Source organism: Dermacentor albipictus, chromosome 9 (genome assembly GCF_038994185.2).
Source record: "Dermacentor albipictus isolate Rhodes 1998 colony chromosome 9, USDA_Dalb.pri_finalv2, whole genome shotgun sequence".
NCBI lineage: Eukaryota > Metazoa > Arthropoda > Arachnida > Ixodida > Ixodidae > Dermacentor > Dermacentor albipictus.
In genome coordinates this window covers 17,136,820-17,164,790 of record NC_091829.1, presented here as the reverse complement: position 1 = coordinate 17,164,790, position 27,971 = coordinate 17,136,820, and the positions used below count along the sequence as shown (strand labels likewise).

Genomic DNA, 27,971 nt, shown 5'->3' with positions numbered 1-27,971 from the left:
CAAGCAAAACATTTTCAATCCTCACATACCTATACAGGAACTCCAGATGTAAAGCTTCCTCAAACAGGTCACATTCTAATGGCTTGATATTTCTTATGTTTCTAAGAAATTGTAATTCTTAAAATGGGAGAAACATTTTAAATAAAACACCAAGTTTACAATGCCATATGTAAGCATCAAGGAATGGCACCACAAATGTGCAAGCTGCAAGTCTTCGAGTTTATAACTAAACCACTTTAAACAATGATGCATTAATTACAACTGAATAATTAGTGCCAGTCAGTGCACAAGCCTTCTAATTTGTTGCACTATACAAAAAGCAGGAGAGAAAGAGAACGAGATAAATGCAACTCGGAGTAACTCTATATTGTATCATATTTGAAACTAAACATGGTCATTGTTACTAGCAGTATCAGATATTCACACAATAACTCCATAATTATTGCAAATTCATAAATTGCATACATTAGAATGTTTGATGCAGATAAATTGATTACAGATTGCTCTGAAATATACCAACACTTTGTGAATGGGACAGTATTTCATGTTAACTGCACAACAATTTATATCAGGCTTCTCCATTCTAGGCTAATACTTGCAGCTCACACAGTTGTGGTATCGGTCTTTGTTTGTTGCACACTTGAGTCATAAGCGTAATGCTTCAATTTTTTTTTTCTGGTTTCCACACTTCTTCAGCAAAAACGGTACAACTCCAAAGCAAATAAAAGTTTTAACTGGTTTACGTTCATTTGCATAGCCTAACAAAATTGCAGAAAAATGCCATAAATTTATTTTTACAGAAACTTGACGGTGCTCCCGAGCTGTATCAAAAGACTGAAAGAAAATTCCCCGACGATTAAGATACTCCCCAATACAGAATTTGAGTGCAGCTCTACACGCGTTTTCATTCTGCGATACATTGTGGCATTGCACTGCACAGACTGGCAGAGCAGCGACACTATATATATTGATCAGCTGCACAGTTGCCGCTTCCTGGCAATTGCAGCTTGTGAAACAGTAATCTTCACAGTGAAAGAAACGGTTGCGGTGAACACTATAAGCAAAGGCGAGCTTTCCGAGTTGTTTCTTTCCCCCGCATGGCCGCTGCTGCGGACGTGAGCGCCATCTACAGGTGTTCCAAGGTGGCTTCATCCGCTTTTCTCCTCATACTTTGGCTGTGCCCTCTTCCTCGCTCTTCCCGTCTTTTATCCGCTGCTGCGTTTCGCGTTCGCTCTCAGCGAACACTTTTTTGAGCTCAAGTTCCTTTAAAACGGCGGCAGCACGCTTCCTTTCCCATTGATTCCTCAATGTGCAGGTCCTTTCTGGTCTTGTCCTCCTTCTACCATTCGTTCGCCCCACGGACAATTTTAACCATCATCTTGGTCAGTTGCACAGACCCCGTCGGATTGTTCGAACTGCCTAGGGGCAAAACGCCCGAAAAATCGGCGAGTTGGAAAAAAATGCATGTCATTTACTGCCCTTAGGTGCTCAAACCACCACAGGCACATTCGAAAACTCTAAGGCCTGTAGGTACCCATATTAGGCATATCGGTGCTCGTACTGCGACAGGAAATGCCGGGTGCATGCGTGTATAATTAAGGAATACATACTGTGTCCCGTGGCAATCGGCCCTTCCCATGCTTGTTATGCTTCACTGCAATACTTTTGTGTATGCTTCACCAAGTAACATTTCTGTATCAAGGCAAAGCTGACTTTCGGGAACCGGCATTATGCAATGCACCGTGCTTTCCAAGCTTCTAAACCCATCGCGAGGACCACAAAGAGTCTGTGCCATTGCTGACAGCAGCGAGTTCTTTCAATAAAAAACACGGCACCCAACGGCAAGAAGCTTCATAGCGAACATCGAAGCAGTTAGGCCTAACGTTGCCACAGTAGTGCGGCTGCCAGCGGATCTGTGTGAGAGAGTGCCGGTTCGAGGCGGCGAGGTAATCAAATGGCAGCGGTGGTGGCTTTGATTAATGCCGTTTCGGATCAGCGATCATGGTAAAACGTCCGGAAAATCAGACGACAGAGTCTGCGTCAGAAAATTTCGGACATTCTGATACATTGACTCTATGGGGTATGTGGTGGCGATGCCGTGAAGCCATCCAAATTATCGGGAATCCGGGAAGTCGGTTGTTGACTGTACACTGGAAACTCCTCCAGCCGACGACAGAGCGTCTAAGACGATTCATTACGATGCCTGTCTGTACTCGAGCCAGCATTACCGCGACTTTCGACTCTTTCAATAAAATTACAGCTAATTTCTCCTGATAGAGGCACAAATTCCCAGAGTTTTCCCCGAGTTTATCCAGACTACTTAAAATCCCTGAGAATTCCCGGTTGGTAGACACCCTGCAACTACTAACAAAAATGTTTTCACTACTAACAAGAATGTTTTCCCTTAACTAACATACAGCTACAGCTTTAAGGCCACGAAGCCAGGTTCAGGAAAGTGGGTGAAGAAATGCTATTGCATGTAAAAATTGTCCACGGTAAATGCATGCAAACAGTTAATTTGAACAATGTATTCCGTGCGACCATTGTTACCGAACAGTCGGGTCTAGGGCTATGCCGGCCCCGAAAAAAAAATTCTTCAAATATAATGTATAGCATATGTATTCACTTTTAATGCCAGATTGGGACTTTCAGCTACTGACACCAAAACAATCTAGGTCAAGGCATACTACTATTGCAACTATTACAAGCAATGCAGTTGTAAAGTGCTCAATAAAATCAGGCTGCCCGAGGTTTGCTGGCCAGAAATGCGAATGTTGTGCTCCGAGGAAATTTATTGACTTTTCCATTGCACATATGCACTGCATTGGAAGGCCATTAAAGGAAAGGAGTAAAAAAAAAGAAAGAACAGACATACAAACACTCAGTGTTTATGAAACTAAACAAAAATAATAAAAACTAAGTGTGGAGAGGTGGGGTGTCGGCTGAACATGGTTTAAAAGTCTAGCTTATGTACAGGGGATTACAAACAAAAATAAGCAGTCAGTACATTAAAACATGTGTACAAATATATTACACACAACATAGTTGTGGTCTATCAAGTGGTCAGCAAAAAAAAAAAAAGTACAGCACCAAGCCATGCCTGCCCATTCACTATGTACAGGGTTGAGGGCAGCACTGGTCTTCACAGATGTGGGTGAAATGGCTATTAAAAAAAAAAAAGCTGGCGAGGGAAGTTGGCGGGGCGAGAAAGAAGCAAATAACATTGGTCAGTGCTGTGCGCATTTGGATTCACTTTACAGGCCGCTTGATGTTCATGCTCATTTTTTCCTCCTCGGCCAAGTGCTGTTGGAATCCAGTCACCTTTTCTGTAGGAGAGATGATCGGAACAGTAAGTGATCAGACAAGGCATCGACAAGGAACAGTTCCTGCGCACTACTGTGCCTTAAAGCGATTGTTCCGAGATTCTAGATACTGAGGAAAAAAAGCAATATTTCTCTACAAGAAGTGTTCATCGCTAGATAGAGGATGAATAAAGGAGTACAGTATGCTAATTGATGCGGCATTAATTAAAGAATTCGATGCAGAGAAAATTCTAAACTTTCGTGTCAGTAAATTTTGAGCAGTATGGCTAGTTTTCCAACACAAATGTGGCATCAAGCCATCCGCACAGTTACACGGTATCAGCCAAGCTATGGCTCAAGTTTCATCTATAAAGTGAAAAGGGTTTTAATTAATTTTCCTTAGTTTCTTGACACCAGAAAAATAGGCACCAGTTGCTTTAGATGGAGGAGATGCGACAGGCTTTGAATCTGTAGGGGAACAATTCCAACTGATCCAGCATCAGACTAAGACGCGTGCAGTCCAAACATCAGGCCCCCAACTAAGACAACTCTGCTTGTCATAACATCTACCTCTACTGTCGACAATGTGATGCCCTACCACAATGTTTTCACAGGTTGCCTGCACCCACTACAGACAGCCGTCGGTCCTCACAATGTTATGCATACATTTTTTTGTTCTAGTACAATTTTGCATTGCATCAAATTAAATTATTGGGTTTTACGTGCCAGAGTCACAATTTGATTATGAGGCAACTCTTAGTGGCGGACTCTGGAAATTTGGCCCACCTGGGGTTTTTTAATGTGAACCTAAACCAAAGCACACGGGTGCTTTCGCATTTCGCCTCAATCAAAACGTGGCCGCCGTGGCCGGGATTCTATCCTGTGACCTCGTGCTTAGCAGCCCAACACCATAGCCACTAAGCAACCACGGCGGGTTTTTTCACTGCATCATTGTTATCAAGTTATCGCTAGTTGCAAGATCAAGATAAGCCTACTATATCTATAAGTTCTTGTTGTCAATTCTATAGTGAAAGAAACTTGCCTAATGAGATTGCACATGCAACACAAACATTGTTGCAAGTTCTTGGATGTACACAAGCACCAGTTATTGCTATGGGATGTGCAGCGACGCATGTATAAGTGATGGACATACTTGACAGGAGAGTTTAGAAGCGACGACCAACGGCTGTGCTGGCCGCTATTGCAATACCAAGTGTTGCTCACCTTTCCGAGCACACAAACTCGCCCGATAATAGTTGCAATCTTGACTCACCATTGGCAGAGTCAATTCTTCAACACTACAATGTGACAACATAAGTAGACTGTGCGCCAACCATGCAGCTACAAGGGCCAAAATATTAACAGGCTGCTTTCTGGTGGTGCTGCAACAGTAGTGCAATGGACAGCAGGAAAAGTAGGAACTAACCATTGAACTTTGAGAGGACCTCCATTTTCTCAGCAAGCAAATCCTTCAGCTTCTGCACGTACACTGCATGAAAGGCCGAGAATACATAGCAAGTGATATCAAAGGGTTACCAAAGAACAGACACTGACAGAATTCTTCCCTAGTTAATTTACAAACACCAAGTTATGATCAGATGTGGCTGAAGGTTTCTTTATTTTTTGGTCCTTGAACGTTCTCAACTTCCCGATTCCAAAAAACAATGTGCCTGGAGCATCTATATAATAGTTATCACAACAAAACAAAGGCCAGGAACAAAAGGTTTTCACTGTGCCCGACTGGGCCACTGACCTCATGCACTCTATACATGAAGACAACAGCAACAAGCAGCATATACGAAACATTTTAGCCAATGCATTTGACAGGAACTCAATTCATTTAGTAGCAATAAGATACAAAGTAAAGAATTAATCAAGAACTGATGCTTAACAAGACAAAAGCCATTAGGGCTTAATTTCCGATCACATATCTTAGACAAATTTGCAACACAAATTTACAGTACCTACAACACTTAGCAAACGCCAACACAAAAGAATATTGATCATAGCTTAATTGTGAATCATTAAAGTGCACCAATTTTGGCAATGCAAATGGATTATTTTTGTCGGCACATTAGGATGATTGCCTGATCTGCTGTCATTGACGTCACAATAAGGACAAATAAGGGCAACATTAGATTATGACAAGAGCCAAGGCTCATACAGGCAGTATAAGTTACACAGAAAAATTTGCTCACTAACTGAAAACACTTGGTTTCACATGCCCAAAGAGGAACAGAATACACTCTACCACAAGCACTACTGGTCAGAAAGCTGGCACGACGAGGGACAGCGGCAGCAAGGAATTGTGCTTGTCCCAAAGCGGACATTCTGTTTGGCCTCTTAACAATTTCACTATGCTGTGCCCCCGAAACTCGGCAGGTTACACGATCCGGGCATGCATCACAGCAGACCAAACCACTAACACACACCCCACTTGTAGAAGGCTGATTGCTATCACAGTAATATGCTTTCATACAAAATCTCTTGCAAGAACCCTGCACCACGTTTCTCAACTGCGATGTGCTCATTTTTTCAACACTACCTACTTACTCTGTGCTACTTGCCTATGTAGACATTCAAGCCTGGTGCTTCAACACAAAGCTGGCTTTCAGTTGTGGCATTAAGTTTTATTTAGGGATATACAGCATATAGAGCAGGTAGCTATCGAGAAAACCCCAGAATCATGGCATGCTTACAGTCAAGGTCATAGTCCACTTCATTGGTCATGGTGAGGAGGTCCATGTCCTGGTGCACCCATGCTTGGCTGGCCTGAGAATGGGTAGAAATGCAGCACATTGTTTCAATGCAGAAGAAGCCTTTAAAGGGGGGAGGGGAAGCTGCACTTAAAGGCTGTAAATTGGCCCAAAAATGTTATTTCCAGCTTTGTCATTTCCATAAGGTCAATTTCATAAGATTTCAAGACCCCTCATTTCCATAAAGATGCTTTGAAATGCATAAACAAAGTGAGAAGTATGTCATGTGACAAGCTACATCCGCAGCAGTCGTCGATGTACTATCAAGCCTCTTAGATACATTTTGCATACCACGAAGAGTGCTCTCCGACAATGGAAAATCCTGTATTTCTAGCGAGATAAAGTAGTTCTATGCATCAAATGGCATACAGGCCATAACATCAACAGCGTACCATCCTGCAACAAACTGACAAGGAGAATGCTATGTAGCAGAACTGAGGAGATAACTCATAATGGATACTACTTGGATCATATAGCGAAGACTTGCGACAGTAAAAAAAAAGTTCTTAATTTGGAAAATCTGGTAATTCAATCTTGTCCTCTGGCCCCGGCAGGCATATGCATTATTCAGTGCTATCAAATTCATAAATGCGGATGTATTTGGCGGCACATGAATTATTTTGTACAACTCTCAAAGCTCGGCGAGTGCGGAGTACCACAAAAGAGCAAAAATGACGCTAGTGTCGAATTGAAATGAAGCGGAGTGTGCATCACCATAGTCAGTGGAGATCGTACATGAATGACAGCAACGTCGAAACGCTTCGCACCTATTTGCTCCTTTAAAACCTTTGCATTTACTGCCATGCTAACACCGTATCGGTTGCGTGCCTTCAGAACCGCAAAGTCTGTTCACAATTGCGTCAATAGCAGCTGCGGTTTCCTCCACAGCAGTTGTGGCAAACAGTTTCGTTTTGACTCTGTTCAAATCTGTCGAAGATGAAGAGCACCGGGTACATGATAGACGATTTGTTGATCAGCTCACTGGTGAAAAAATAAAGCATGTTTCACATCAAAGTGCATCACGGCCGTGCTGCAAAAGAAGTTGCGCAGCCTTTGATGCCACGAGAATCAATCAGTCACGAGATGACTGGAATTGCAGCTTCCGCACTGCTTTACTGTACTGTATCGGAATACTTCCGACTTAGTGTACTGTATTTTTCGACAGGGACAGTTATCCAGCAGTTCTTAACAAAGCCAGACTGGATCGAAAGAGAAATATTCCACCACATCGGACCACAATCCCGATTTGTATGCGCCAATGGAAATGCTTGGCATACCCGGAATCACATTAAGAAAAGCCAGGCCAGACAAGCAACACAGGTGCGGACACAGCAGACGACTTCTCAGATACAATGCCCCAAGACGTGCCGACGAGTTCTGCTGTTCCTGTGGTTTCAGATTCATGCGATACGCAAGGCACGACCTCTCAACGGTCAACCTTCACGTTTCAAGCAGAAACCATCGAGCAACTGCTACCACCAGAGGCTACTGTAGTAGGTAGCCTTGAGACCGCTATGGAGACTGTCTAACAAAGGAAGAATTGATGTGCCGTCTTGGAAAACGACAACGAGGAAGTGCACACGCTTATAATGGCGCTTGCACACAAGCCTCGTGCAGCGAACACTAGATAGTGCTCGTTCCAACGCCTGAGCAACTGCCTGCAAATAAGTTCCTTATTCATTGGGTTGAATCAATTGTCGGAAGCCAACGCACAGAGTGTGCTTGAAGCCCAACTTTAGTACAATATCTTTTAAGTAGTCATGTTTCATACATCAAGATGGCATTTCTTTTTCAGGCAATATTGATTGGCTATAACTAGTTCAAACTGACCAAGGCCATTGGTTTGCACCTTAGTGCGCACCTTGGACATTCCAGATTACACCCCGACCACTGTGCACTGTCTTTATCTAAATGCCAATTTTTCTCCAAGCAATAGAATCCATTGTCTCATATCACATAAAGTACTGCTTGTCTTAGGACAGAAATTATTACATATTTTGTATTCGTCAACCCAAATTGCACAAGGCATGCAACCGTGGTCAAGGGCTACTCATAAAGTGGGTCACTTTGGTTTCAGCGTATACTGTACCTTGATTCAAATTTCTTTTTGTGCTGAATGGGTGCACCCTACGGCATAATTTTCAGTGTATTTTTCACCATAGCACCTCTAATAGTCTACTTATTTACCATATTTTAGAGTTTCAGATTTCAATGTACCTTCTCTTTAATCACAGGAATTCAATTTAAATTTTAACAGGCAACAGCAGGAGCCAGCATCATTGTTATCACAAGACGGCAACAGGACTGGTAATGTTGTCCATGTACATGGCTTTCGTTGTGAAAGGTAAATCGAAAAACATTTTACATGCTAAGCTAGTAGCAACAGCATGCAACTTTTCTAGCATTCCATTAACCCTTTGAGGGTCAATGACGTAAATATACGGCGCCGCGAACGACTCCAAAAATGGTCGATGCCGTATATTTACAGGCGCCATATGTACGCTTTAAAAGCGGGCCAATTTCCTAACTTTTTCTTCTCTGTCACGTGCTGCCAATATGTGGGAATACAGGAAATATACTAAATTAATACAGGAATCACGCGCCTCCCTCTCGGTTTTTGTTGCACGGTTTATTTTAGCGCTAGTCTGCTCCCGCGTGTCTATATACTGGAGCGCGCGTGCGGGTGGGCGGTGGCGGTTCGGCTTTTGTTCCGCAGGCGGTTTCGGCTTCTTGCGCTTTTGCAAAACTGATGGCCACCTGGTTACTAATAGCTCAAAGGGCTACCACCTCTTTCTCGCTCGTTTAGTGCTCACAGGGGTGGCACATAGGAAGGATGCCGCCGTGCATGCGTTTCCGTTGCTTTTTTTGTTTTGACACTCCCAAAAACTAATTGCCTCTGGTTGGCGATAAGGTGAAGATTAGCAGAAGTTTGTCACGTGCTTTTTTGACGGGCACACAACCACACAGTTTTCTTGAGTGCACGCACCTACGCAGTTCGATTACGCTATGGATGTACAGGCACCGACAAAAGTGGTATACTCCACGCAGCGGGAGCCGGAGCAACAGCAAACTGCATCGCAACGCCATCTACAGGCAGCATCTGGGATCAAGATAGCCAATGAGTGCCCTTTATCATCTGCAAGCATGTCGCTTGAATCGTGTCAATGTTTCGTGCTTCAGCTCGCCAAAATGCTAAGCGACGCCGCTGCAGTAGCAATCTGCGTGGAGTACACCACTTTTGTCGGCGCCTGTACATAGATACTAGTGTAAGAGCAGGAACATTCGAGTCTTGCGAATTTTTTTCACATGCGCATTTTCAAGGCCTTGAACTACGTGTAAGAATGCATAAATTTTTTAATTCTTTAAGTTTATTTCCTTTTTTTTTTAGTGGTGTTATTCATGAACGAAAAGTACAGAAATATAAAATGCAAAATGTTTTTTCTCACTTTACGGTCACCCTACAAAAATTGCAGTAATTTTTTTCCGAATTAAGTCCCTAAGAAGAATTGAAATCTGCAATAATAATAATAATAAAAAAAATCGACCCTAGGCGGTCGCGTATCGACCGCCCAGGGTCGATACGCGAATCGACCCTCAGAGGGTTAACTGCATTTTAGCGTTGACCAGTGCTGCCTAGCTGAATTTCATTAGGTGCCTTAGCATGATCATATGCGTAGAAGGGCAGCAATTGGCACACACCTCAACAACAGTCTTATGCAGATCCAGAATTTCCTCTTCCATCTCTTGTAGGTGGGAGATGGCCTCGTGGAATGTGTACATGTCTCCAGACATCTCCACGTCCTGCACACAGATAGTGCCAGCTGTTAAAGTGAGGCTAAGAGAGTCGGGTTTATCTGAACAGGTCAATTCTGGTGCCACAAATTATTACGAGTGGCAAAGGCACGACGCTCACATCAGAAGCTCTCAGCAGAGCCAGGTTGTCGTCCTCTTCACTTTCTGGAGCCATCTCTTCATCCTCGTTTGAGGCAGGCTTCAGCTCTGGGCTGTCCTCAACACCGAGCTCCTTCACCCTGAAAGAGCCAGTAAGAAGCGCTGGATTAAGAAACTGACAGAAATAAAAGAGTAACATGCAAATTGCAAGATTTGAAGTGCAAAAGAGGACTAGCGCTAACTTTTAATCAAGACAAGCAATTGTGGAGAACAGTTAACTTCCATTAATTTGATCCTGATGGGACTGAAAAAAATTGTGGCAGAACCCATGTCGTGATGACTGCAGACGGTAATATGTCTGCGTTGTGGCTATATTGATTCAATGCTGTGCCGTCATCGACATGAGATATGTACAAGGCATGTACTGTAGCGCGACTCTTTTGTGCTTCCTTAAGAACACTAGGCGCCGTACAGTGCTGCCACCAATCCAAAGCCTACATGTGGCCTACAAAATGTATGGCACTTGAGAAACAAGCCATGTGGCAATGTCTGTTGTGCTTCTTTATGGACAAGCTGCACCATCTAGTGGCAATGCCACGAAAGCCACGTGCGGCCTCCGAGACAAGAAGCCTGGTGCACCAGTGCCTGTGAATGCCGAGAATTGTTCCCTCGCCTGCTGCACACCGAATGGCACATACTCAGTAACCCAAATAAGCGAGAGGTGCATTCGTGGCGCAGCTTGCTAAAGTGCTGGCACGAAAGGCGTTCATTGAAAAGTGACATGTCCAGTGCATTTGTGCCGCAGCGTGCTAATGCGTCGAGTTGCTGTCCTTAAGGAAGCCTTGCGACAGTTCGATTCAACTCGGCATCAGAGTCTAAGTTCAATGGATTTGTGTTGCCATTGTATAGCGGCCCATTCCCAGTGGCATATACCTAATTACCCAAATAGGCATCAAGGATGTGCATTGAAGAGCAGCACACACATACAGGCCCATGCCCAGTAACAAAAGTTTGCATCAAATACGTTTATTGGAGACTAGCACAAACCGAGTGGTACATGCCCCCGTATTCTAAGTCTGTGTCGGAGTTTCTTCGAGCAGTGGTATCTACCCAGTCCCACATATACAGGGACCCATGTCGGCGTGAAAGGTTTGGTCGCCGAGTATATGGTCGTTTCCCAACAAAGTTGGTCCGATAATGGTTAGATACAAACATAGAACAGATAGAGAGACGGCTCCCCGGAAAGTGTGTGAAGTACCCTAAGAATTCTAACGCATTAAAACTAGTCGCATTATAAGGTGGGTCAAATTGAACAAAATGAAGAAAATCTTCGAAACATGCTGCTGATTCATTTGGCAGTCCAGTGAAATCTTGATATACCGAATTTCAGGGGACCACGAAAAATTTTTATTCTGAAAGCATGTAACATCAACATGAAATGCATGTAACATCAACTATGCACATAACATGAACTAGCCGGTCACATCAACTAGCCCAACTATGAGCTATTCCCGAAAATGTTGCGACTGCCTCTTGACAAACACTTGCTATATTCTAGATTCTAGACAAGGAAAATGAATAATGATTGGTGTTCTGAAGTTTGTAGTACAGAAATATTTGTATAGTGAAACTATAAGCAGCCAGGGGACTTATGAAAAGTTAGTTCATCTGAAAAGTTTGCTAAAGTGCTGGTTGTAGCAATGTTTCACTGTACTGCTTTGAAGGGCTTTGCCGCAATACACCTCTTTTGTGTTGAAGCATACTCGGCAGGGAAAGGTGCCACTGTTATGGACATAGCACATGCTCCTTAATTTACGCACGCACATCCACTGTCTCTGGTCACAGTACGATCACAGAAAAAAAATTATGGGGTCTTACGTGCCAAAACCACTTTCTGATTATGAGGCACACTGTAGTGGAGGGCTCCTGAAATTTCGACTGCCTGGGGTTCTTTAACACGATCACAGAGATGCCTACTAATATGTTTACTAGCAGGTCTTCAGAGTTATATAGATAGATTCAGATTTCTATATAGACATTTTACCACTTACTTTTCCAAAACTTGTGGTCTTTCTTCACTTTACGGTGCACGGCGCATGTGCGCGCACATAATTAAGAAAAGCGTACTAGGCGCCGTTAACGATCTCATATACGAAACCCGTATTGCGGCCGAAACAAAGGCTCAGATCTCCACAGTAACGTCAGAAACAGCTCTGAATGGCTGATGGAATGCTTATTAAGCGTCTAGTTACTCATGCTGCAATTCGAGACAGCTCATAGGTGCTTGTGTAACATGGCTGTATTGCAGCAAAGCTGACCAGTCTACTTTGAATTATCCCACGAAGGCCAATTTTGAGATGAAGATAACGGAAGTCTGGACCCTTCGAAATATATGGGTGGCAGCCGGGCCCTTCGGTCAGGATTGAAATAACCAAAAAACCTAACTTAAGTGTAATCAACGGAGGGCTGCTGTACTAACTAGCCGGATGCACACCTTGCTTAACTACGTTGGGCTGGCTATTAAAATTGCTAAAAATCTGGTGCAGTTGTAGTATAGTCGAACCTCGGTACAATGCACATAAACACAAGTTTTGGGATATAACCAAGATATCTGCATGTAAAAACAAAGTTGAACTGTACAATAAAATTCCAAAGAGTTTTGGCCCAATCAGAGTTACCACCATTGACCAAATTGCTGTACCTTTTTGCATGTGTAGCACACAACGAAAATGGGCTAAGGTAAGACAATGCTATTCCTTTTCGTGCTTCAATGGTCTGAGCGGTGCCCCAACTACATTACCAGGATTGGCCGGTCACAAATGGTGGTTGATAAGGAAGTAACAGAATCAACCCATATTACCCTTGTTACTACCCTTGCTACTACTGCTATGCACGCATTTTCCGCAAAAGGTAAATGTTTTGATGGGTTAAAGGCCGTACCTGTCTGCATAGCGCAACGTGTTGAGGGAATGCTCGCAAGAACTCAGGCCTGGAGAGATCATGGCAATCTGAAAATCAAACTCAAACTCAAACCGCTTGCCTGCAACAATCAAACTTTCTTCCGAGACTACACATAAATGGTAACCATGCATTACAATACAAAAAAAACTGCCTAAAATATTTCCACTGAGAGGTAGCCCATAGAATGAATCTCAATTTAGAGCACTACACTGCACGAGCTGCTTGGATGTGAAACAAGCTGCCAGCCGTTACAAACGGATACAACATATGCAGCTATTACTATTTGCTTCTGCAATACTGAAAGTTGGGAACCTTATGAGAAATACTAGTCACAAAAAACTAACCGACACATGACAATTTATAAACACAAGACTGAACTCAAACAGATGTGCCCACCATGCAGGTCCGAGAGTTCTCGCCGATGAACGAATCCCTGAGGACCTGTGTCAGCTTGCTGGCCCGGAACGGAAGGTGAGCACCACGACGACCCAATGCCCTGATGCATTCCTGCAAGGTAAATAAAGATGAATGAAGCCCCAGTGAAAAAAAATGTTAGGAAAGAAGCAGATGACCACATATTCAGAATGGCGAGAAAAATAAAGGTGAAGGCCAGAAGGGAAAAACCACTCTGAGCATGAACACTTCCTTATGACTGGCACTATCAAAACAATAGCACGAGTTAAAAGAAATTGTAACGCAAGTCCCTTAGTTACAGTCATTCTTCTAGCTCAAACAAGTAAAGGTATGCTTAGACTACATACGTAATGTACACATATTTCACAAGAAGCGCAAGTGCAAACGCTAAAAGTGCAACTAAATTGTTCAGACTGCAGTTGTATGAAGCATTAAAGGGACCCTGAAACGATTTTGGCGATTTTCTACAAACGTATTGAGTCGTTAGAGTAGGTTCTTCTGATCATTAATTGATGCATCTAAGTGCTCTGCGTAAAGCGTGTAATTTATTATAAGGTTTTAAAAATACCCATCGCTGCCGATCGCAGCGCACTGCTCGGCGGAATTTTAAGCCGCCCCTACCCATATGATGCAAATAACCCATATTACGTCACATGGGCGAGCTATCTAATTGGCTGACCAGGGCGCGTGGTCGATAATTTTTCCAACTTTATGGTGAACAAATGATGCTCGTAATAGTTGTAATGTTAGTTACTTTGTTTTTGTAAAAAGAAAATAACTTAAAGAGAATACACAAGAATAGTTTTTTAGTACACTTCAGCACTTCCGGCACACAGCAAGTGTCGTCTGCTTGTGTTACAACGTACTCCATTTTGAAGAGAGCTCCGCGGTCAGAGTCGGTCTCAGTCTTTTCGCGAGCACTATGATTCGACTTTGTTGCCTTGTGGACTGCAAACCTAGCGACCTGCAAACCGCGAGTCCAGTATTAGGGCAAACGCAAGCGCAAGGGGACAGGGTCTGGCCGCTTGACTGTGCCGGGATGGCTACGAGATGAGCAGAAGGGCAAATGTGAACGGTCTGTACGGTGCAGCCACCTGGTGGCACAGAGCTCAACCATACACAGCAGCAGCAACGAAGTGTATTCTTTGCTGCTGGTGTGTATTTTTCGCAGGAGTGTAATCATCAACACGTTGATTTATAAATGTTTAAAATGCTTTACACTTGGTTAGAGCAATATTAGCGCTTTGTTTGACTGGTTAAGCGCTGCGCCAGCAAGTGTCTGGACCGTGCAGACCGATCAGGCTGCTCACGTACGTCTACGCTAAAGTTCCTTCATCAGCTTGAGTTTATGCCTCCAGTCATTTGCCGAAATGATCAGCTTGCCTGTTTTTAGCGGAGTACCGGACACGTTCGGCGCTACGACAGAATGCTCGCAACGCACGCTGCTTCGATAGCTCTCGGTTGACGGCCAAGCGGCTAGCAGAGAGGTCTCGCGCGATGTGACGTCGCATCGTGACGCTGAACCAGTGAAGGCGGAGCTTAGCGCCGCTCGCTCGGCGAGCGATTTGAGGAGGAAAAGCATAGCTAGGGAGGAGGGTAACTTCTAATCGCTTGCAGCTCCATTAATACGTAACGCTTCACTTAAATTGTGGTGCGAATGTTCTACTTAAGCTGTACCCTACGCGCCTACAAAATTTGTCCGAACCGTTTCAGGGGCCCTTTAAGAGCACAACAGTCATCCCACACGCGAGTGCACTTGTTCGTATAGATACGACAGTTACGACGAGGCCAACAAGCCCAGTAGTTTCGGGTGTAAATTTCTGGTGATGCAACTTCCAACAACCCCAGTTACAGCAAGGGAGCAAGAGCCATGACTGCATATCCACTGAGACGCAAGTGGCCAGCTCACGCTTCGATTGGCCGACCTTAAGAAGCGTAACACAGGAAACCGACATTTGAATGACCAGCATTGTTAACCACCTTAAACTGCGATACAGGCTTTACGACAGACGCGCGCTTTGCTAACGTTATGATCGCAGTCTGAACATGCCTTTACACAGATCAACTGTCAGTTCTTAAAGACCAACTGCATGTCGCAAGACTATGCCCCCTAAAATGCTAGACTGCTTTTATAAATTCATTATAGAGTGGCAGACAGGCAGCACCACTTATACTTTGTGGAACTACTACTATTCCTAAAATAGCCTGCTTTGTGGACCTACTCAATGTACAGAAAAACAGCGAGGAAAAACCAACCTACAGAAATTTTGCCAGAAAAAGAATTGCATGCCAATTTAGCTACCAAATTTCTCAAATCGATGATAAAACTAGCAGATTTTGCCAAAAGCACAACTGTCTTCCCCAAAATACAAAGCAATCAAGAAATCACTAATAACTGCTTAGTATGAATTTACTTATTGACAAGGCCAAAAAGAAAGAAACCTACCTAAGTAATGTAGTCAATGGTTAAGGGGGACATGGGTTGTTGAGAAAACTTATTTCTTGATCAAATCTGATCGAACTGCATCTGCTCATTCAGTGTTGTGTTTATTTTAAATATGCAATTATATTGTGCATATACATAGCAGTTGCTGAGATAATTAGGTACCTTTTACTTTCTATAATTTGCTGAAACAATTTAAATTTACCTGCTGAAAGGAAAGTTGCAAACATAGTTGGATACTACAATGCATAAGGATAGCAACACTGGAAGCGGATTCGAAATTGCACAAGTATTTGTCATTTTACAGCCCACTGAAGTTCTGTATTCACAGCATAAGAGCAAATGTGTATTAAATGAAAATTTGAAGCTGCAAATAATATCTGCTCTCAGCGTTGCTTTCTCAATACATTCAGCTTTATGCTGAAAAAAATATTGCTCTAGCTGTTCTAGATCCAAAGATATTGATACAGCAAACAAGCAAGGTGACCAAAAAACATGTTTTGAAAAAAAAAAAATATGAAAGCAAAAAACCTTACTCAGTGGTTGGTATACAGAAAAAGCTATTTGCACATGTACAATCAAAATTGACTAGTAAGCCCTGTAGTAATCTGCTTGCAGCACTTCAAGCTTAATGCATTTGGCTTCATATAAATATATAAAAAAAGAAATTACAGCTGTAGCTGCCCTATTGTTGCCACAAACAAGCAGGCTGAGCAAAAATTTGTTGTGGGAAAAACAACCTGATTTATTCAGGAATACGCCGTATTTACTCGCACAATGATCGCACTTTTTTGTCAAAAAAAAAAATAATAAATTGACGCAAATTTAGGGGTGCAGTCATTACGCGGGTTAACTGTCCAGAGAAAAGAAAACACTTTTTGCCCATCCCGCGTTTGCAGCAGGATGACAACGGGTTAATAGGCGGCTGCCGCTGTAACAGTGCGGGACATCAAAACAAAAATGGCGACCAGCGGAGCAACCAGAATGCGCTGAACGCGACTTTTTTTTTTTTCTTCTCACGAGTACATTACGCGCATTGAAGCAGTTTATTCTGTATAAGTAATGAATAATATTGTTACTATCGGCAAGTTTGTGGCAATAACACAGCCATAACCACTTTGAGGCGACAGAAACAGAGAGGCGCGCTTAGCTGCCAGTGACAGAAACCAATGGCAGACACATTGCAGAAACTGCAGCATTTGTCTGCAGATTGTTTACGAGATGACTATCTCTATGGCGAGACCACAGGAACGTTCACCTTTGCTCGCTGCCGCACCGCAACTTGCTTTTTACACAAGGCGGCAAAGCTTTTATAGAATCGCGGCTTACGATAACGAAGTGCGTCTACATTGCATCCGAGCCAGCCACAGCTGCATCAGCGCGAGGGAGAAAATCAGATTTGCGCTTGTTAGTCGGTCTTGAAGCAAAGTCTTGCAGTTTTTCTTGAGCCTTCTTCGCTTTCTCGGAATGACTGGGCTGCAGTACTTGTGCTGGAAAGCCGCATCTGGAATGCTGCATTTGGAATGCCGCTCGAATGCCAGAACCACTTTTATCTGCCAAGCCTATAAGTCACGGTGCGAAGTTCTGGCGGCGCTCGGCACGGGTAGCAAACTGTTGCCGGCATTTTCCAAAGCTACTGGGCACTATCAAAAGCTGACAATTCCTCATTTCTTCTGTTCATGGAATTTATGGCATGCAGTAAACTGAATTTGACAACCAAAACATTGTCAAATTCAGTTTGCTGCAAGCCATAAATGTTGGTCCAAGATGCAGTTATCTTTCTACAACTTGCCCGTCTCTGAAGACCTGTCCCCCCTTAAAGAATGTTATGGCATTAACAGCGGTGAATAAAGCTTCCATGTGGAAGTCGCAAAATTGCGTTTCTTCATTAAATGAATAGGTGCAAACTAATGATGACACTAGGCCTCAATTCCACAAATATACAACCAATTAAAAATTTTCCTACATGGGCAGAATTTGTAACATGCACCAAATTAAGCGATGCTACAGGCTCTCGTTTTGGCGATAAATTTCAATGAAGAAAGGCATAAAGCTGCGTGCAGGAACTAGAAACCTGCCCGATTTTTTAGCACTAACCAAAAGTGCATGCAGTGAACTGTAGTCACCTTGAGGGCAAGCAGGCTCTTGTTGATCTCTGCACCTTCCATTCTTGTCTGCCGATTGGCGCTCGACGTGTCGGCACCCCGCTCATTCCCAGCCAGATCAATGAGTGAGAACTTCCCGTGGAGGCGGCTGGATTTCCTGCAAGGACAAACCACGGGGGTTAAGACTTGGACACCTCGTCTAACTAGACATCTGCAAGTTGACAGACATATAGTGGGAGTGCAAAGTGCACACTTCACCAATTTAAGTACACGTACAGTGAGCACACAAGTACAGAGCGCGGGAAATTTCCCATCTTGGAAGCATACAATTGCAGGTCTTTGTAGAAGACCTTTGCACACCCGTTGTGTAGTGCACTCACACGGCTTGCATTTGAAGCTGGAGCAGAGAGGACTTGCGTCGAGAGCCACATGTCGGAGTGTCCCCCTTCAACAGTAGACCAAACTGTCATCCTAGCATTTCATCATCATGTTTGATCGTTCAACCATTCTTCAACGAAGCGCTCAGTCTGCCTCAATCTATATATTGATATTTGTAACTGCTGAATAGCTATGCAGTTCTGGACGACTTCATCAATTGTTATTATGAATGCTTGTTGCTCAGAGTCATCAACCAGCTTCAAGTGGCCCTACTCCATGCTCTATGTCTGCACCAACGAGAGCAGTGGTTAAGCAAGTGAAGTGCTAGACTGACTGTTGAAGAAACCCGTGATCGTGCAGTGGGTGGATATTTGGTGCTTGTGTGGACGGTCGTAGTATATTACCTTCTCTCAGTGACAGGAACGCTCGGTGTCGAGCCACGTGAAACGGAGCGATGGTGATCGGTCGAGACTACTACCCCAGGGGCAGCCAAGTGTACGCACGCACTAAGTGTTGACAAGCCACGTGTGACATGAAGTTAGGCATACTTTTAGCAAACCTGATATTTCCGACTCCTCAATATTTGGACTTCTTGGCAGTTTCTGTCACATCCAAATTAGTTGGAGGCTATTTCTACTTTCTGCAATTGCTCTACCTTGCATCGCTATTTTGTAACCATCGCAACCTTTGTTTAGAAATGGTGCATATAGAAACACATGAAACTTCTTTCGCAAAGAGGTACACAGCTGTTTTTCCTACCTTTGCCTCAGGATGATCTGGAATACTGCATGCGACCGCGAAGAGTTCTGGTTGGCTGATGTCTGCCCAGATGTTCTGCAATGTAGAATGGAATAAGACCAGCCAAGTCAACTTTGAGTGAAGGGAGGAAGGGGAAGCATACAAGTATGTATTTAGTAATGTAATACACATATTTATTATGGGTAAAAAAAGGACAGCTTTCTTTGACCTTGCCACACCTAACCTTGGGGATTTATGCATTTGGTTTCTCGTGGCGAGGCACAACCTGTAGCTAAATAACAATCTTGGCAGATGTGTGCCAGTCTGAGCAACTAATACATCAAAGATGGCAAAGCTGCATTAGGAAGTTCTCACCCTTCGTAGCACATACAGTCAAACCTCGTTTTATCACCAAGTTCGTTACATGCAAGGTTTTGAAGCTTCAGCAGTAGAAATCATTTTACAAATTCCCAGAACATTCCTGGTGTACATCATATGGTCAGTAATAAACAAATTACAAGAAAGTCGAGCCTTCATAGCGTGCTTATGAGTGCCAGCGCACATGGTGCAGATAGCAACGTGAGCAATGCATCTTGGGATGCCATGACTGACCTCGCTTAGAGCCCACAACTGTTATCAGAGGGCACCCTCAAATTAAAAAACAAACATTAAGTTTTGCCAGTTTTATTGGTGTCTCGCCCATTGAGGGAAAGATCACTCAACAACTAAAAACACTAACTGTCGCGACATGCTCGCTTTGCACCATGCCTCGGAAACTTGAGATCAAGTGACCGTCAACACTATGTACGCGGGAACAAAATGCACATGATGGCACGAACCATCGCAGCTCCGCCTTTGCCGAAAATTGCCTGAAAGATACAGTGCGTGCCCTATATTTGGACAGCCATGCAGGTAGTGGGACAGAGGGGGAGGGCAGATAGGCACCTGCCCCCTCCTACTTCTAGCAAGTGCTTGTGATCACATTATCTTGTTTAATGGCTTGTGATGACATTGAAATAAATAGTGCATCAATCGTTACATTATATATTGCATTAACTTTGTTCACGCACCTGACACTGTTGCCGTGTTGAATAAGCTTTAGGACTTCTTCAACGGAGTCTACTTCCCTCTCCACGAGGCCAACAACCTGCACCTGCTGCCTGCCATCTTCCAGTACACGGAGTTTCGCCTTGGCGTTGAGCAAGTCGAACACCTGGAAAAAGGGCCACAAGTACTTGCTGCGAGTGAACGCTGCAAGTCCGACAGCAGCTGTGCTAGTAGCAGTGAAGATACTTTTTTTAGGACATCGTAAGAAGCCAACAAACAATGACACCAAGGACAACAGAAGGAAAATTACATGTACTTACTAATTGAAGTAAAATTATAATGGAATTTAAAGTTGATGAAAAAACAACTTGCTGCAGGTGGGGAACGATCCCACGTCTTCGCACTACGCATTCAAGCTCAATTGGTAGAGTAATCTGAAGACATGGGATCGTTCTCCACCTGCGGCAGTTTCTTTTTCATCCACTTTCAATTCCATTATATTCATAATTCCTTTATTTCAATAAGTCAGGACAAGTAATTTCCCATGTTGTCTTGGTGTCTTTGTTGGGTTCTCACGATTCATGCGAGGAATGACTGGTGTAAGGTCATTACAATATTGTCATGCGGCGACATTTCATTCTCTTCAGCAAACTTGTGCCTAGAAAGGCAGGCAAGTCAAACTGTAATTATAGCGGTAGATACTGTCACCAGTTGTCAGATCTGTTCTTATGAATCAAGTGCACCCACTATTTGTTGTCTCACTGCACATTCTAGATGGTGCTTGCTTATATATGGAAATGGAGAACACTCTTTTGTGATGTGCACACATTTTGATAAGACCTTTTTACTGTAAAGTTGGAGACGGTGTTTACTGTAGGCAGGTCTTGTGCCGAGCGACAACTTGATTAGAGCGATAACACTGGCAAAAAAATGGACGCATGGCAATATTTTGCGCGACGTCATAACGAAAATGCAGCCACAAGTTGCATAATATTCGTAGCAGCAGCAGATGAACCTTTCGTAGTGCTATTGAGATTGCTCCCATATTGTCGCACCCCCTTATCACAGCAATATTACAGAAATTGCTTCACCTACAGTAAAAACACGATGAAACGTAGTTTTAACCTGTAATATTAGTTGTAAATTGAAACAGCAAATCCTCTCCAAGACATTTTTCATGGCATAACATGAAAAGTTGCTGTAAATCAGGAAATGCATTTGGCAGACACCAAGATCACTTTAGCTGCATTATGACTGCAAAGATGTCGGCAGAGAAAGTAACAAAAAGGTTTAGTGTTTGTCATGCACGTGCACTTACCTTCCCACTGTAGATTTCGAAAAAACTTGAAGAGACCACTAAATCTTCATTCTTATATTTAAGAGACTTCAGCAGCTTAAACACATCCTTGGCTGAAAAGAAATAATCCAACAGTTGAAGACATTCGAAAACATTCAAACATTTAACAACCAAGCCAAAGGAAAACTGAAGGAAGATGCATACTTGCTAGGGCATAGATGCCTTTCGAACAGTCTTGTGTCTTCCCGGAGAAATCTCCACCCATAGTCTGTGAAAGAATGTCACATCAGCTGCTGTGCACGATAGGCCTAACCACGAGAAATGAAGGCAAAAACATTAAGCTAACAGGAAATGCCTTATTTCTGCGACACTTTCACCTAGCAAATATAGAGCTCACTAGCTACTGCTCCCACTCAAACCTACAATTCCTGCAGCTCAAGCAATCCTGCCGAAGGACGAAACTAAGCTAAATTGCCTAGCAAGATCAATCAGGTAAGAGACCTTCATTTAGTTCTTGCAGCACACCTGATTTGGAGCTGTCCCGAGAGCTCGGGCAATTTACCAAGCTCAGATGCTCAATGGTCATGCACTGACGTATGCACAAGTGAACAGAAGACGAAGCTGTCTGCGCCTGCTGCGAATAACATCCCTTGTCAATAGCAGTGTTGATCACCAGATGGCACTGCTGGCCAAATACTTCTATGTCTATTTACGGTGTCTAAGAAACCTTCAGAGAAGCATCAGGCCTGTGTTTCCCCCATCATAGTGCCCTGAACAATCGAGGTCAAAGTTAAGCTGTCTGCACACACGCAATCAGCGAAGGTTTGGTTAAAATGTTTGTCACTCACATGCGTTTTGCCGCTGCCCGTCTGTCCATAAGCGAAGCATGTCGCCATGCCCCCATCAAATATTGTCTGCACTAGTGGTCGTGCCGTGTACCTAGAACAAGCACAAGGTTGTAGTACAGCAGTCACATAAGGTATCTTTGTACTTTCAGACTTCCAGATGAGAAAAAACATGCACTCTTTATTTAAAGGTGCCTATGCAGAAATAACAGTAAAATCTACTACCCTAAAAGCTTGTTCATTCACCACTCGTTAATTTGAAATTTTTGATAATTCGAAATGGCCACCACAGTCCATTCAACAATAACACTGAAAGCCGTATGTAACACATCCCGCTAATTCATACTGAAATCTGCACCGCCTCCGATAATTTTAACTTCAGGCCATCGTGGATGGGGCAAGTATTAGCGCACAGGAGCACGCTGGCGCCGGTGTGCGGGCAGCACAGCCATGCCAACTGTTGGAGAAGTTGGAGTGTTGTTGGAGAATTGGAGTGTAGACAGAGCGAAGACTTTCTGCACAATGGTCACAACATTCACCAGCGCAGTTATTGGTAGAATAATAATGAATTTAGCACCAAAAACGATCACAGAGGGGAGGAGATGAAGACAGGACGAACACTCTCCTCCTCTATTTACGAGCATGCTTTTGAGACTAAATTCATTACCTGTCATGCACCAACTAGCCAAGCACCAAAGCAACACGTTTTCCCACAATCAACATGCAACCGTGAGGTGTCGGCACAGCAATGACAAGACTGCACGGGACTTACTTGTAGACAAGCTCGTTGTTGGCCGTCTCATCAAAGGCATAGTCAAAGCGAAATGTTGAATTTTCTAGGAACTTTGTGAGGTCCACCTTAAGCTTTGGCTCATGGACCACCATGAGGTCTCTGTTGGGGACAGTGATGACGTCCACTTCCTTGCGATTTACCTCTGCAAACAAATTATTACAAATTTACTTCAACATTACATCAGCAAGCTCCACCTTAACTATGAGAAAAACCACAATGGAAATCTTCAGACAGTACTTTGTGGAACCCCCGGTGCTCAACTTGATTGCAGCCTCCATTTATGGAACCTCTGAATTTGATTCTACCAGAAGAGTTCTTGCTTATAAACTGCACATTGTGCGCTAAGATTTCACGATCGATTTGTCTTGCACACCAAGTAGATACCACATAAAATTCTCAGCAGGCACAATATTGCACATGTTTGGAGGGTAAAGAAAAAAAGCTTAGGAATTTATTTCCAGGCTTGTCTACCTTTGACGATGAACAGAAGACTTGAAACCACTGCTCATGTTGTATATTGACACGTGTACTTGTTTGTCTTTATCTGGCGACATGTTTCACCGCCTAACAAATGTTATCGCACAGCGCAGGTCGCGCCTGCATGTATCTGAAGTTTCTGGAATGTTATCGATTCTTCCATCCGCTGTCTGTGACCGAACCTTGTGTAATCCGATTGCATGTGTGCACGACGCGAATAATGCAGAACTTTGTGGAAGGCGCACGGGTCCTAGCGATTGTTCTGGAACATTAGACGATTGATGTATAAAAGCCAATGCGCTTGACCCACTGATCAGATTTTCGACGATCGCCGACCGTGTTCGCCGCTATCGTTGTGCTACAAGTGTAGCCCGTTTTTGTTGGGCACAGGTTCGCCCAATGAAAGTTAGTTTTGTTTTTCACAGTATTGCTACTGTGTTCTTCAACGTCACCACCACGTGACAATATGCACAGAACACTTTTTTAGAAAAGATTTTATTTCTGAACGAGCTTCAGTATGAGCATACAGATAGCAATACTTCTTAGCAGACTGAAGGGCAACTATGGCAAGAAGCTTGCGTTTGTACCATGTAAAACCTACTCAGCACTCAAATCAAAAGACGAGAATAGATTCCACAACTACCTTTGTAGCTTCATGCTACACATGGGTGGATGTAAATTGTAGGACGCAGCTCTTAATGGCCTGTCCCTACAGCGAGCAGCAGTGTAACCGAGCGAACAAGTACAACAGCGAAATATGAAAGAATGAATGCGGAGTGGCAGATAATAGACGCGAGCCGAGAACGGTGGGGACCGATGAGAGAGGCCCCTTCAGAGACGTGCACACAGAAAACTGGTTTCATGCAGACCCGCTGGACCGCTCTATGTGTACTCGTATCTGCTCTCAGCCAGATCGTTTCGAACTATCATCATCTCACGTCGGCTCTTACTCGCTTGTTTGGTTTGCTCAGTTTGGACTCGTTCGCGCTTGTTTCGATGGCCATGGTTTTGCATTTGTTTTGTAACCCGATTGTCTGCACGACGCGAATTGTGTATAGCAATTTCTGGAAGCTAAGTGGCACCAGCGATTACACTGGAACCTTTGACGAGTCATGGTGAACCTGAAGCAGGTGTTAAGCACTCCAAATACGATGGCCGATCCCGAAGATAGTGCAATTCCAGGCCAACTAGCGGTGGAGGTGCAGTTCGCTATTAAGGTGCCCACATGCAAAGCTTCGCTGGTCATACTTCACAAAGTGGAAGGGCATAGAGTTTTTCAATTTCTAAAACTTTTCTTGCAGAATACCACGCATGTTTCAAATGAGCAAATTGCAAACAAATTCAGCAAGTTTCATCGAAATTTACCCAGAAATATATTTTTGAAGCACAGGGTCTCCCCTTAAGGGAAGCCCTGCTTTTTGGAACCGAAAATTGGCTCAAATATCTAAGCATCCCACTGCTCCAGATTGATGTAGAGTATTTATTCTTATCCCTATATAATCCTTGATTGATTTAGCTTCTCTATAATCAAACAATCATAATCATCATTGTTTTCTCGAAACAGCATTTCTGGCGGTGTCACTGTTTTGGAGTGATGAATTACAGTAGGCATGCAATATAGACCAATATACAGAAATATTAAAGAAAGTAATTTGTCCTGGGTGTAATGTATTGGCCCATAATTTAAACAGTGTGCCATGCTGTAACTTTGGTTCACATCAGTCTAGAGCATTCATTCTTGTACTACTGCGCACTCCGATGAGTTACTCAAGATCTTTTATAGGCCGATATATAGTATAACACCATATATAGTTTAGTAACTAGCCCAGCTCCAAGCAAGTTATGAATTTATTTAATTTCTAGAATGATTCATATTATGCAAGAAGGCTGAATGTATATCTTAAATTAGAACATTGCAATACATAAACCACGCAAACTTCATCGAAATCTACTAAGAAATGAAAGTTTGTAGAGGCAGGGTTTCCCCTTAAGGAACTGCAAAAGCAAGAAAAGCATAGCCGACACATTCCCGGTAGCATTAGCAAATCTCCCACCTTTTTTATTTAGTGGCCTCTTGCGTACAGCCACACAAATCTGGTGCACTTCTGACGGATCATTCATGGAGAGAGGCCTGAAGTCGAGTGTCGACCTGTACTCTCTGCAAGAGAAGAACATAGGTACGGCGTGCGTCTTTAGTGCGACTAACAAAAATTTATGGGGCAATATTTTGACCAATGCTATTGGCTTTCCATTTGCCATTCAACCTACATGCAAACACATGAGCATTCTGGCATTGCTCCCCTGTTGAAATGCTGCCACGGCAGTCGGAATCAGACCTGCAACCTTGAGCTCAGTAGTCACTGGGCTACAGCCAATGGACACTGAGCTACAGTGGCAGCCGATCCGAGACCCCCCATACTTTTTGAAGCTTTTCTTTCTTCTACAGAAGTGCCAGACTACCACAGAACTCGCCTAAATCTTCAAGCAAGCATATTTTTACAAATGCATGAATGTAGTTAGACTCTGCACACATGTGCAATCACAGCAAGCTGTTGCACTTGTAGCGCAATAATTTCCTGAATATTGTCAGGTTGAGTGGCGGTGAAGAAGGAGCAATAAGTGTTAGTCGCAAAACTTTATTGGGCAAACTTGTGCCCAAAAAAACAAGAGACACTCCAAGCACAGTAAGCGGTGAGCATAGTTGGCACTCGTTGAAAACGTCATCTATGACTCTTACACTTCGGCTATTTATCCACGACCCTGCGCAATCGCTGGTGATCACATGCCTTCAGCGTGCCTATCTGCCTTCTAGCACGCTTCCATACGTGGCCGTATCTTGGAGGAAATCTCTCCACGGCAAGTGCAAAGGCCGAGCAAAGACTTGGTGCCTTGATGTGTGCTGGGTTCTCACATGTCTAGCTTTGGCAACTGCATGATCTCAAGTTTGAGAAACGGTACAAAGCGTTCGTTCAGGTTGAGACTGAGTTTGTGGTCATCAAGCGAGATTTGTTATTGCCTGTCTGAGCGTGTGCGACACCGATAAAACTATGAACCTTACTTTGTGTAGTCTCTTTCCTATCGCCAACAATACTCTGCTGTCTGGCAAAACTGACTTTTTTGCTCAGTATAGATATCCATATATTCTTACATTTCTTTCTTTATTTGAGGGCGCCGGTTGCAGGCACTAAGCATGGTGAGCCATGGCATCCAAGATTTACAGTGCCGCGCGATGCAATGCATGCAAATCTCGTATGCCATGAGCCACGTCAATGCATTGCTTTCGGAGCGATCTGCAGCATACATGCTGGCGCTCATAACTGTGCATAATATTATGGCCAGACCTACACGCGATTTGTTTATGAATGCTTAATAACAAAATACTATCTACTAAAGATGCTCTCGAAGCTTTTATGTCTTAACGTTAGAACTTTGAATTAACGAAATTCCCGATTTAACAAAGTTTTTCGCTGCAAGTACGACTTCGTTATATCAAAGTTTGACTGCACTGGGAATCCCCATAGCATGCGCGACAGTTTCGCATTTGGCCAAATGCGGGAGGCGAGAACTGAAACATAATCGAACTTTACCATTAAGTGGTGTATTTTGTGTTACTTTGCCATTATAAATAAGATGTTCACGTCTCTTTTTTCCCCAGCTTAAGCTAACACGGATGAGCTCCCCCGTGTGCGCAGTTCACCTTCAGAGATTTTTTTTTCATTGCCACGGAAAGTGGCAAAGTGTAGAAAACTCAGCTGCATTCAGAATGCTTACCTTATCATGGAAAGGAACTCCCAGTTGGGGTTGCCTGGGTCAACGTTCATTCGCTCCCTCTTCTCCTCAATCTGACTGAGCTGCCTTGCCCTCCGCTCCTCCCGCTGCTTCTTGATGCGGTCCACCTCCTTGACCACATTGGTGCGTCGCCGATTGGCTGCACTCAGGTCGGATGCGCTGCCGCTGGGGGCAACCAGCGCCCGCGGAGGCTGCTGTTGAGACTGCCGCGTTACGACGGAGTTCATTGGCACGTCCTTTTCAGCCACTGCAGTGAGTCCAGGTGCACAAATGTGCAGAGATTGTTTTAGCTTAATGTACATTGCATTTGCAATCAAGAACACAAATATTGAACCTGTAAAAAAATGAGTAACTCTAATGGGCCATAAGTTTCCACAAAACAATTTTCTGGCACCAATGTTCAGTAGGTCTCCAAACTGCGATCGTATGATACGCTTTCAGGCTGCTACATCCCATGTTAACAAGAAAATGAGCAAGGCGCGTAGTGTATAGCTGCCTGCCATGGCAGCTTCACCGCAATACTTGCCTGCCCGTCTCACGTGAAAACGCCAATGCACACTCAGTTAATAATTTCGGTACCAGAAAATCTCTGGGGTCGTCACATGCAGCATTCACAGCTATCACCGCCTATCTGTTTCACAGTGCATGGTGCCATCGGAAGCATAGCGCAAGTTTTCAATAGGCAGTAACCGAAACACGCCGCCGTTCTCTGCTGCAGACTGCGATCGTATATGT

The 27,971-nt window shown here is 43.7% G+C and overlaps 1 protein-coding gene across 10 annotated transcripts in view; it reads right to left on the bottom strand.

Moving 5' to 3' along the window:
* Positions 1 to 2,774: 2,774 nt before the first annotated feature.
* The window catches only part of LOC135903711 (kinesin-like protein KIF2A), a 57,740-nt gene continuing 32,543 nt past the window's right edge, over positions 2,775 to 27,971 (bottom strand). For all 10 annotated transcript variants that reach the window (XM_065434068.1, XM_065434069.1, XM_065434071.1 and 7 more), the window contains 16 exons: positions 27,219 to 27,483; positions 25,502 to 25,605; positions 22,950 to 23,112; positions 22,181 to 22,271; positions 21,537 to 21,600; positions 21,354 to 21,445; positions 20,059 to 20,201; positions 19,010 to 19,084; positions 17,894 to 18,029; positions 13,307 to 13,417; positions 12,890 to 12,957; positions 9,972 to 10,089; positions 9,758 to 9,859; positions 6,002 to 6,074; positions 4,729 to 4,791; positions 2,775 to 3,326 (listed from right to left, as the gene is read on the bottom strand). In XM_065434068.1, coding sequence (XP_065290140.1) covers positions 3,250 to 3,326; positions 4,729 to 4,791; positions 6,002 to 6,074; positions 9,758 to 9,859; positions 9,972 to 10,089; positions 12,890 to 12,957; positions 13,307 to 13,417; positions 17,894 to 18,029; positions 19,010 to 19,084; positions 20,059 to 20,201; positions 21,354 to 21,445; positions 21,537 to 21,600; positions 22,181 to 22,271; positions 22,950 to 23,112; positions 25,502 to 25,605; positions 27,219 to 27,483 — 1,745 coding nt within the window. In that variant the 3' untranslated portion in view covers positions 2,775 to 3,249. The remainder of the gene's footprint in view (positions 3,327 to 4,728; positions 4,792 to 6,001; positions 6,075 to 9,757; positions 9,860 to 9,971; positions 10,090 to 12,889; positions 12,958 to 13,306; positions 13,418 to 17,893; positions 18,030 to 19,009; positions 19,085 to 20,058; positions 20,202 to 21,353; positions 21,446 to 21,536; positions 21,601 to 22,180; positions 22,272 to 22,949; positions 23,113 to 25,501; positions 25,606 to 27,218; positions 27,484 to 27,971) is intronic.